This window comes from Microtus pennsylvanicus, chromosome 5, assembly GCF_037038515.1.
Source record: "Microtus pennsylvanicus isolate mMicPen1 chromosome 5, mMicPen1.hap1, whole genome shotgun sequence".
Classification (NCBI taxonomy): domain Eukaryota; kingdom Metazoa; phylum Chordata; class Mammalia; order Rodentia; family Cricetidae; genus Microtus; species Microtus pennsylvanicus.
This window is the reverse complement of record NC_134583.1, coordinates 102,045,823-102,057,571: the sequence shown is the minus strand read 5'-3', so window position 1 is coordinate 102,057,571 and position 11,749 is coordinate 102,045,823. Positions and strand designations below refer to the sequence as shown.

Sequence of the window (11,749 nt, the reverse complement as noted above, 5' to 3'; positions counted from 1 at the left end):
CCTGGAGCACAAGTTGAGGTGATGGCTGGTCCGACGAGTGTAGAAGACTCAGAGAAGACTCGAGGTGTGCAATGACAGCAAGGTAGAACAGCTTGATTTCCATAACTCAAGGAGTTAACATATCCAAAACCAACGCAGGAGTGGGGAGAAAAACCACACCCCACGGGAGTCGAGCCAACTCATAAGAGAAAAATCCTATTGGCACCAAGGAGGCAGGGAGCCAGCCCCTGGGCGCGGCCTGCAGGGGGCAGGCGATTGCCCAGGGAAGCCGGGGCAAGACGAGGGCCGGCGTCCCAGCAGCTCCAGCTTCGCCGCCGCAACAGGGACAGCTCTGCGCCCGCCCGGTGCGCCCTCCTCGACCCGTGGACTCGCGCTGCTGCCCCGCCGCTGCCATGTGTGCGGCTCGGACGCCACCGCCGCTGGCGCACATCTTCCGAGGGACTTTCGTCCACTCCACCTGGACCTGCCCCATGGAGGTGCTTCGCGATCACCTCCTCGGCGTGAGCGACAGCGGCAAAGTGAGTGGGCACGGGGTCCGGGGCACCGCGGGCAGGTGGAGGGACTCTGGAGCGGTGCTGCTCATTCCGGTTCGCTCTGGCACAGAGCGAGCACTGTGGCTCTGGAGTTGAACTTGAACGTTTGGCTCTTAGGGAATGCAAACAGCCTGGTCACTAGGTTCATAGCCTGGTTAGGGTGGAATGACACCCCAGAGGCCAGGAGCTATGGAGTACTAGCAAAACATGGTAGGAACCCTCAGAAAATGTGATTGAATTCCTTGCACAGAGTGGGGGTGAGGGGCATCATTGGATTAGTGTTGTTTACTGAATGCAGAGGTAGAATAAACAAAAACACCAGGCTTCATTCACATAGTCATTCATTTTTTAAAAAATGCATTAATGCTGCAGGCTATACAAGTTTAATGCTGGGAAGGATAGAACTGGAAAAAATCTCTCTATCTCCCCGCTTCCTCCCTCCCCGCCCCACCACACACACAGCCATTTGCATTAAAACAATCGGTTTCATTTTAAAGTTGAAAATGCCTTCTGCGATAATTGGTCTTATATAGCCTCCCCTTAGGATTCCACAAGTGTTATATGATGTCTGGTGCCTTCTTCTTTGTTCATACAGATGGTAACTAAATATATTAGCAGTGTCTTGGTCAGTTTGATAAGTGAAGCCATTTCATTTGGGGGAAGAATGGGTATTTGGGCTGTTTCTCAAAGTATACCAGTTTGTGGGCTGCCAGGTTGGAGACTATAGTGCCACCGAATCATTGACAGTATTGAATTATAACTTGTATTTGGGAATAACCAAATCTGATGGATATTCTTAAAAAATTGTTAACATTGTGTGTGTGTGTGTGTGTGTGTGCGCGTGTGCATGTGCCAAGTCCATGTGTGTTCAGAGAACAACCTGTGGGAATTGGTTCTCTCCTTCCTCTGTGTGGATTCCAGGGACTGAACTCAGGTCCTCAGGCTTGGTGGCAAGCACTTTTACCTGCTAAAGTGACCCCATGGGCTCCAAAATCTTGTTTTCTCATGGTCTTTGTTTTTTTGTTGTTGTTGGTAGTGGTGGTGGTGGTGGTGTATTGGGAAGCTTGATGCTGTGTTTCCAAGGTGATTAAAAACGTCTCAGAGCTCACCTAATGGAGACTCCAGTAAACCTGGGGACCTGCACATCCATGCCATGTATAGGATCACGACCCTCAATTTTAGTGAACCTCTAACCTGGTGCAAACCCCAAGAAACCCAATGCAGACACCGGGAGACTGGTTTCAAGGAGGAGGTGCTAGTTTGAACACAGGAGCTTTTCAATTGATAGTTTTCTTTCTGGGATGAATCGCCTATTCCATCAATTCTAATAGTGTAACTGACGTGACAGCAGGTTTGGAGACATGATGGGAATAAGTAAGAAAAGGGTGCAAGCTATCGGAAAACTAATCTTTCCCTTGAGTTTATTCAGAAGAATAACAGCATCCTGAGCATGCAATTAGTGGTTGAGTCAGAGAGCGTGTTCCTTTTGGAACATGCTGAGACTCTCAGGGAGAGAGCGTGTTCCTCTTGGCGCATGCTGAGACTCTCAGTTTGGAGAGTGTGCCATTCCCACAGGAGACAAAATTAACTAGGAATCAGCCACAGCGGCAAGCCAGTCAAGATTTGCAATTGAAAACCCCTTGCTGGTGGATTGTTAACTATTGGTCTCCCTCCTCCGTGCAAGTCAGTAAGTTAATTACCCCTTCCCCAGCCTTAAAGGGTAAGGATGGGGTATCTATTTCAGTATTCCATCTCCCTCATGTTGAAGTAGGGAATGCCACACATTTAGGATTAGTAAGACAAGCTGCTTCTTTATATACTTATTATTTATATTATTTAACTATTCCAAGGCGTATGGGAAACTAGAATGTCCTTGAAGTGAGGAAGTGAATGCTTGGAACCATCAGGCTCGGGTGCCTCTGATTTGTAGTGAGCTCTTAAAGCTGATGCCAGGACACAGCTTGAGATGGATTGGGAGTATCTAGAAGGACTTGTGAAAATACTGGCTCCGAGATAGCATCCTCAGAGAACCCAAATGCATAGGTCCAGGATGAGATTCTTGTAGGCATCTTCGGAGACTTAGACAAGGCAGTGGGTGAATTCCAGTCTAAGTGATCCTGGGGGATCCATTGGGGGAAATGTTCAAAGCTCATATCACTTCAGGCCTAGGTCTAGGGCAGCATCTCAGGGAAGGGACAGTTTTCCTTGTCTTCTCTGTCCTAGGTCTAACTCCTCATTTCCTGTCTCTTGACTTAGGCTTGGAGGATGGTAATGACTGTGTTTCATTCATTCAAGTACAGCATATTTAAAAGAGCAAAACAAAAAAAATCCCTCTGTATCCAACATTTTTGGTATTATTTAGAATTCAGGGTTAATTTTTACACTTAAGCAGCATACAGCTTGTTTTTACACCAAAGATTCCAAAATGTATAATTCATTTGCAAATGTTTCATTAATCTTGAAACACAGTGTGCTCAGATATTACTGTTTACCCAGTTCTTCCCACATACACCACGGTCAAGTTGACTCTAAAAAATTCATCAAGGTTGGAACTTTCAGTGAACGCTTTACACAGAAACCAGAGTGAGGAAGTGTGCCCACGTAGAAACAGTGTCCTGGGTGTTAGGAGCAAATTCTCTGTAGAAATAAAGCCCTGGGTGGGAGTGTTCGCCTGCTTTGAGACCATGAAATGAGACACTGAACATCTCCCAAGCTCCAGCTCCCTCCTCGGCAGACTCAGGCTTAAATCTGATACAGAAAGAGCGTATGTATGACAATGTTCGCACTTAGTTGGTACTGTACTCAGACTGTGGTGGTTCGGGCCCCTTCCTTTTCTCCGCCCCTAGTAAGCCCTAAGCCTGTTGCTCAGCATGGCAGTTTTGCAGCTTTCCACATGGTAGCACCTGTGCAGTTACGTGGTAGAGAAGAAAGCTGAGGCCTGGGGTAAACCTCGCGGGAAGAGGCACAGGTGCTGGATGTCAGCTGTGCATTTTTGTGATCTGATCGTGACGTCTGTCATTCGTGCATGGTGACATGAAGCTGTACCTGGGAAAGGTTTCAGGGTCCTTAGCTGCTCTGTCGCTAGGACAGTATTGCCAGTGTCACTCCTACTACAGTCAAGAAGCTGGTTAGAGAAGCCAATCATCCACAGATGTGGCAGTGTGACCAGCTCTCAAAACATGGACCAAAGACCATGCTCTGTTTCCCTCAACAGTCTGCTTCCTTAAGGAACGACCCCTGAATTTAAAACTTACACGTTCAGGGGATGGCTTAGTGGTTAAAAGCCTGGTTGTTCTTCTAGAGGTTTTATTTGATTCTTAACATCCACACGACAGCTCACAACCATCTGTATCTTTTGTTCTAGGGGTGCTGATGCCCTCTTCTGGCCTTCAAGGGCACCTACACTCACTGCACACATGCATATCCAAACAGACACAGACACATACTGTATATAATTTTAGCCAAGGCACCAAACTTGTGATAATAAAAGTGGAATGAGTCTCGAATCCAAAACTGGGCTCATCAGTGAAGACGAATGAATGAATGAAGTAGGAAAGCAGCCGCAGTGAGGTCACTAATCTAGTGAGACACACCAGACCTGCTGTGGTGGTCAGAACGGAGTTGGTCTGAGTAGAGAGGGAAAGATAACACAATGTAAGACAGGCCAGGATGATAGAGGCCATGTAGAATTAGATAAATATTTTTTTTTCAAGCGCGGGGACATGGGGATGGATAGGTCAGGGAGTGAGGTTGTTAGAGACTGCTACAATGGTTTAGCTGAAGGAAAATGTTGCATGAACTCCTAAGACTGCCTCTGTCACCGAGTCTTCTATGAATCTGATCAACTCAACATTTTCATTTCTAGGCTTTCTTATATATAAAATAATTCCAATCATTACCTCATGAGGTGGGGGGGGGAAGTTCTAAGTTATTTAATAAGGGTAAACTGTGTGGAATAATGCATGACAGAGAGGCTGTCCAGGCCAGTATACACCAGCAGTTGCCACCCATGGAGGACGAGGAGTGTGGGCAGGGTGGAGAGCTATTTAGGTCAAGTCAGCTGAATCGGATGATGGCTCGTGCACATGGTCTTATTGCTGATTTCTAGAGCCCAGAGTGGTGTCTATAAATGTGTGTGAGCCTCAAATACTAGATTATGAAGATGTGTGTATGTAAAACTAGAGGCAGTATCTACCCAGCCATGGAAGTGAGTGTTGAGCTGGGCCTCAAAAAAAAAGGTAGGATTTGAACATGTAGAAAAAGGGTCAGTAACCCTGATAAAGGGCTCTTCAGTTCCCCAGACTGATTAAGTCCTACTTCATCTGAGATGGCTTTGCCATCTTGCTTTGATAGAGTTCTTAGTCTGAATTACAAATCTCTGACTCTGAATCATCCATTGCTCCTGACTGGGAGGGTGAAAATTCACCTTCCTTGCCAAGCTCACAAACTCAGAATATTGTCCTAGTCCTGAAGAGAAAAATTGGACTTAACCCATGCTGAAACAGGAGTATGGGTTTCCTAAAATGATTCATTCGTGCCCAAGTATCACAGGATTATCCTCTGATTTCCTGCAGTCTTCAAAGTCGTTTTCTCCATCCAACTTGTTCATGGCAGTGGTTGGAGAGGTGGCTCAGTGAGTAAGAACTATTTTCCCAAGTTCAAATCCCCAGCACCCATATAAAAATGTGGGCATCGCTATACATGCCTGTAACCCCAGCATTGGGGTTGGGGTGATCCTGGGAGCTTGCTGACCAGTCCAACTAACCCAAAGAGTGAACTTCCAGTTAAGTGAAAAGCCCTGTCTCAGACAATGCAATGGAAATCAATCAAGGAAGATACAGCCTCTTCTAGCACACATGCAACATGCTCCCATTTACTTGCATGCAACACTTACATAACACATACACACACACCACACACACACACTACTGCACACACATTCATACAAAAAGTATTGTGACAAAAGCTTGGTTACTCATTCAAGAGTCATGACTATGTTTTAATTAACACCCTCTGAATCTGATCAGCCTCTAATGGATGCACCATGGTAGTAGCCAGGCATGGAAAGCCTGTCATTCTGGAATCATGGTCCCCTTTTGTGGATTCTTGGTCTCATTTGGTAAAGAAAATTAAAAAAAAAAGGATTCCAAAGAGAGTTCAAGAACCATTTTGATAGAGTTTGAAAGCAACAGAGTAGTCAAACTGTGAATCTCAGCAGCTGCTGGAGGTGGAGAAGAAGAGATAATGGTACCTGTTGAGTTAGGGTTCAAGAAAGCTGCAAACTCAGTAACAGAGAACAGCAAGCAGCTGTGTCGGAGTAGGGGGACTTGAATGTCTCCAAACAGAGTGAGAACATCTTGTATGTCAGGGCAAGTGTGCTTGGGATTTTGGCTTGTATCAAAAGAGACGGAAGGAGCAAGGGAAAAGTTATGCCTTCTGGTTAGAACCCAGAAAGTAGGCTAGTGATGATCTATAACCAACAGTATTGAGGGATGGGTTCTTGGAATGTGTAAGTACGTTATCTGATCAGTTATTCCTTCAGTTTCTTTAGTATGTCTTTATGGTGTATCAGCTTTTGTGAAGGATGTCTTTTTTTTAAATTTATTTATTTATTAAAGATTTCTGTCTCTTCCCTGCCACCGCCTCCCACATCCTTCCCCCTCCCCCAATCAACTCCCCCTTTCTTATCAGCCAGAAGAGCAGACCGGGTTCCCTGCCCTGTGGGGAGTCCAAGGACCTCCCACCTCTGTGAAGGATGTCTTTTATTGAGGTCATTGCCAGGTTTAGTTGCATTAATCTCTTAGAGGATAAGATCGTCAAATGTAATATTCTAATATTTGGGACCAGTTTAGAATGTCAAGTCTCTACCCAGAGTCAGAGGTAGAACTCAGTTCTCATTCTTTTGATTAATGGGAAGCAACTTTCTCTTGATTGGCCTTAAGGAATCCCTGGTATCTCCTCCCTCTCATATAGTATTTTAAAGCTTAAAAAGGGGCCATTAGGATGCTTCTCTTAAAATTGATATTACCCAGAAAAAGGGCAATAAAGACCAAAGCTGACTGTGGACGAAGGGTCCATCATTAATGGCCTCTCAGCCTACTCATACCTGATAATCCTTTTTCCAGTTATCAGGTCCTTATTTTTCTGGCTTTATTTGTGGCTAAGGGATGTGGTAAGAAGCACCCTTACTTTCTTTAGATGTTTTTCTATGAGGAAAGATACCTAGAGATGTTGCTGCCACCATCTGGGACTATGACTGTGCTAGACTGTTTCATCACTGTGACAAAATATCTGAGAACACCAAGTTAAAAGGAAAGATTTGTTTGGTTCATGGTTTCAGAGGTTCAGTACATGGTTGGCTAACTTCATTGTTATTAGGTCTATGGTGAAACGGATTATGGTTGCAGGAACGTGGTTAATGAAGGCCAGAAGGCTAATTGCCATGTGGTGGCAGTGAAGCAGAGAGCGAGAGAACTTCCCTCATGGTTAAATCACTAGAAATATCCTCACGTGCATACTCAGAAAACTCTGCCATGTTTGAAGAGTTGAACTCCCCTGAAACTCACAGCTGGTGAAGTGTCTTCATTGTGTGAACCCTTGGACCCTTTGCTCATTGCCTGTAGTTACTGAACTACACTCCTCAAAGAGTGCTTTGGTTACTACAGGCAAAGCTCCAGACTGTCTTGGGAGGCAAGTTTTGGAAGGAAGCCAATATGAAGAAACTCAAGGGTAGTTACTTTCTCAAAGCTCTGCCTTCCTGGGCTTAGGGTCCCCAAGGTCCTTTTCTGGGATGTGGGGGAAGGGAGGTACATGAAGGCTTGGAGAGGAATCACTAGTCTGGCTGAATCATATGCCTTCTCCTAAACATCTTTCTTAGGTGGCATGTATCTCCCAGGTTCAACTCCCGAATCTGCTTCTTAGACAGCTAGATGCAAGTTTGTTGTTTCAGAGAATGAAAGAATAAGTGATTTTTGTCAGAGGGCTAAAGAACTGAAGAACTAAGAACGGGAGGAGCATGGGGCCTTTGAAATGGCTCAGCAGGTGACGGCATCTGGTCAAGCCTCACTACCTGAGTTCAATCCCTGGGACCCAAACATGGGAAGGAGAGACTCGAACCCCCTACATTGCCCTTTGACCTCCACACGCACAGTGTGCATGGGTTTACCTGTGTGCACACACACACATGGCAAGTAAACAAAATTGTGCTTTGGAAAATGGAGAGGAACATACAGGGCGCACTGTATGTTCTTAAGGTCAGAGAGAGGTCATCCAGTAATTGATAGTTTAACTGTCCTGGCACAGCCTCTCTATGGCCTTAGGATGACAAGCAAAAGCAGGGAGATGTTAAAGGTTAAACTGAGGATGGAGTTTAAAGTACTCTACTCCTATAAAGTCTCATCTCTAGCATCTAGAATGCCAGGTACTGGGAAGCTGGTACGGATTAGGGAAGGAAGGCAGAAGTAATTCTGCTAAGGCCACCTTCCTGAAGGGGTGGCTCTGCCACGTTATTTTCAAAGATCAATAGCTGCTTTTCCCAGTACCTTCTTCTGGTTGGCCCCAACATCGGTGTCTTTTCAGGCACTCCTACCCAGTCATGCCCAGCATGTTTCCCAGAGCTCTTCATTCATATTCCTTCCCACCACCGTTCCCGCAACTCTCTCTTGCCTCTTGACTGAAACATTTTTGGGGTATCTTGTTTTCCTCCCTATTCCAGTGTTTCCTCCACATGACTGACTGCTATTTTCTTAGATCATGGGTGGTTCTTCCGCAGCCATCTGTGGCTTACTATTGACTGGAAAGTCCAAATGTCTTTGGAGGAATTCTAGACACGGCATTCTTTCTGATACTTTCCCCAGTGTCATCTCTCTGTAAAGTGGGATAGAATGACTCTGACTTGCTCACACTGTCATGTGTCCCTGAGCAGAGAATGAACAGGTAGGTTTCCCATGGTTCCGTAGCACACCATGTCCTTTTATGTCTCCATGTCTTGGAGAATGATCCCTCAGTCTGAAGTAGCCCTCCTTTTTACACCCCAGTCCACCTGCGTCAAATGTCTTATTCTCTCAAAGCTCAGCTTTGGTTTCTCCAGTCATTATTTCCCAACTGGATAAACGTTTCTTCCTCAGCACATAAAATTTTGCATGCACTTTAAATAAGTATTTTCTTAGTACTTAAGGGATGGTTTCTCAAGCCAGACTATGAGTTCAACTCTCAGCTCTTTCATTTACCTGGGACAAATTTCCTTATGTATCTAAGCCTCCACAACTAAGCATCCATGTTTCAAGTTTAATGTTCATTGTGAGATACTAAGATGGTAGACACTTGATTTGAGGCTAAGGTTTAGAAGGTGGGGTCCTTGGTATGTGAATCAGATTAGAGCCCAGTTCTCACTGTAAGATTGGTATCTTTATAAGTGACACATCACACACACACACATGCACACACACAAGCACGAACACACACACAATCTCATTCTGTGGTGTTCTGCTCTACCTGAGGACTCTGCCAAGTCTCTTTTTAAAATACCTTATGCATTCTTGGTGGTGCAGAACCAGCAGCAGAAATGGACAGAGACGGAGAGTATGCCAGCTCCGAGCTGTTTGTCTCCCTTCTGCTTGTGCACAAGGTTCAACTCCAATATCATCACAAATCTTCTCATTGTTTTTAAATTACTTCTTCCTCCATTTGATGTCCTTTACTGTCTGTTTCTCTGACAGCGAATTCCTATGCATTTGCTGTATCTGATTTGTGTACATGCTAGTTCAAATTGTACGCTTCTGTTCATGTTGCATCTGTAAAAAGCAGAAAGTATCTCATAATTCCTAGCAAATGCAGGCTCTTTCAAATTGTATAGGTGCTCAGGAAGTATTTATTCAGTGTTCTAAAAATTTGCAGCAACCACTATACAGTTCGTCTTCTTCTTGTACCTTAGTAAGAACAACATTGGATGTTATTTAGTGTGGTCTCAGGAGTGACATCTATTGAACAAATATAAATGTTCAGAAAGTGTGATGATGATTAAATCCATTGGAAATGATGCTTTTTTTTAAAAAAGAGGATTTGGTTTTATGGTGAAGCCTAAGAATTGAAGATTACTTTCCTTAATTCCACTAACTATAAATATATTATACTTTAACAGCTTCTTCTACAGAAGCTGTTGCCACCTGGTTGGTATACTAACAACTAGGTTCTGTGTAGTGTCTCAGAAGCAGCACATCCCAACCTCAGTGTGATACAGATTTTCCATCCCAGCTCAGCCTTACCCTTTTCTTTAATGAAAGTTGGACTTCAAAGTTAATATCACTATTGGGTACCATGGCAGGTAACAAAAAGTTCAAAGACTTTGTGGTTTTCCCAAGGGATACAGGACGAAGTTCTTTGAATCCCAATCCATTTCCTCTTTCAAGTTCTTATGGCTCTGGGTCTGATTAAAAGACTCCCTGAAGGGCTGGGGAATGGCTCAGTAGGTTAGGCATGTGCCTTCCAAGTCTGATGACCTGAGTTTGGATCCTAAGAGCCCAGGAGAAGCATGAAGAAGTAGTACAAGGTTCTATAATCCCAGCAAGTCCCTACCAGGAGAAGGGACATTGGGTTTGCTTATGTACTGTAAACAACAGAAAAACAAGAGGCTCCATCTTCAAACAAGGATGAAGACAAGGATACCTCAGGTTAGCTGACCTCTACAATCCCATCCCTGCATTATGACACTTGTGCACACACTCACTCATAAACACGAACACACACACACACACACACACACACACACACACACACACCCTAGGTATACTTCCCCTACTGAAACATTGATTTTTCTCTTTCAACCTTGTCTCCTTGGTCCCATTCCATTGAACTCCCTACAGAGAGATCCATCATTTATTCTGCAGGGGTGTCTAAGATCTCTGATCAGTCATTCCCCTCTTGGTTCCTTGTCCTTGGAACTGCAATACCTCTTTCTTGATCTTTTCCTTTAAGATTGTTTTCTTTTTGTTTTCCTTTGACTCCATGGATTATATATAAAAAGAATATTAAAAAAAAAGAGAGCATGAAGTTGGAAGGGAGTCCTGGTGGGAGTCTTGGAGGAGCTGGAAGGGACAGTGGGCAGGGGTATGATCAAAATACATTATACGCATGTATGAAGTCCTCAAAGAATAGATAAAAACATGTTTTAAAATGCTACTGTTCCCCATTTACAAATATTTAATTTGAGTGGATGCCACAGCATTGACAAACGTGAGTGTCAGAGTTCAGAACTAGTTGAAGCCCTGTTACAAATTAAATAATAGGACTTGAGAGATGGCTCAGCAGTTAAGGGCACTTACTGCTCTTGCAGGGGAACCCAGGTTTGGTTCCTGGCTCCCATGGAGGCTGAGAGTGAATAACCACCTGTAACTCCAGTTCCTGTGGCTCTGCCCCCAGCTTCTGCCGTCCACAAGTACCGCATGCTTGCGGAGCAAGTACATGCATCCAGGCAAAACACATAAATGTAAAGTTTAAAAAATCTTATTATTTTATCTCAGAAATAGAATTTAGTATCTCTGTGTCACTGGAATGCTAGATACAGTCAGTTTCTTTGTTTCAAAAAACAGATTGCCCAGTACCGAAAGCTTCACTTCTTAAGATCAAAGAGGAATGATTTTTTCTATAAAATTGAGATTATTTTAAGAGAATGAAATAAATGAAACCAAGTAAGATGATAGAATTAGATGTTTGCGTTGTTCAGAATTGCAGAGCTGGGAGGATGTGGCGTGGGGCCAGAGGACTTGCCTAGCATGTTCCGAGCCCTAGGTTCTGTCCTTAGTACTGAGAACAAACACCGCATCAAAACAAAAACCTTTGGTTCTGGGAAGCATTTGGAAATGAAAACAACCTCCCTAGCCTCTCACACCTCCCTCCCAAGAGATGACTGTACCTGGAAAATGATTTAATCCAGTTGAGCAAAACAGCGCATCAATGACTCATATGAAGAAGGAAATCACAACCTTTGGCTGCATGAATGGAGGTTTGTACAGCTGTTCTTACCCTCCCCCATCTGTCCAAACAATCTGTGGGAAGAAGGAGGAACCCAGGATTTGTGCTAGATTTACGGTGATTGAAAGGCGAATAAGGAAAGCTATCTTGCAATCCAGACAGGATTAGGATCTTTAGTAGTGGCCTGTGATTGGGCAGAGGGCGAGAGAACAAGAGGAAAAGGGACATAAGGGAGCAAGCCAAGAAGG

At 44.3% G+C, this 11,749-nt stretch overlaps 1 protein-coding gene across 1 annotated transcript in view; it reads left to right on the top strand.

Annotated features, from left to right (window-relative positions):
* The first annotated feature begins 240 nt into the window (after positions 1–240).
* Positions 241–11,749, top strand: part of Gda (guanine deaminase) — a 61,607-nt gene continuing 50,098 nt past the window's right edge. The window contains exon 1 of the mRNA XM_075973670.1: positions 241–518. Within this exon, the coding sequence (XP_075829785.1) occupies positions 393–518 (126 nt within the window). The 5' untranslated portion in view covers positions 241–392. The remainder of the gene's footprint in view (positions 519–11,749) is intronic.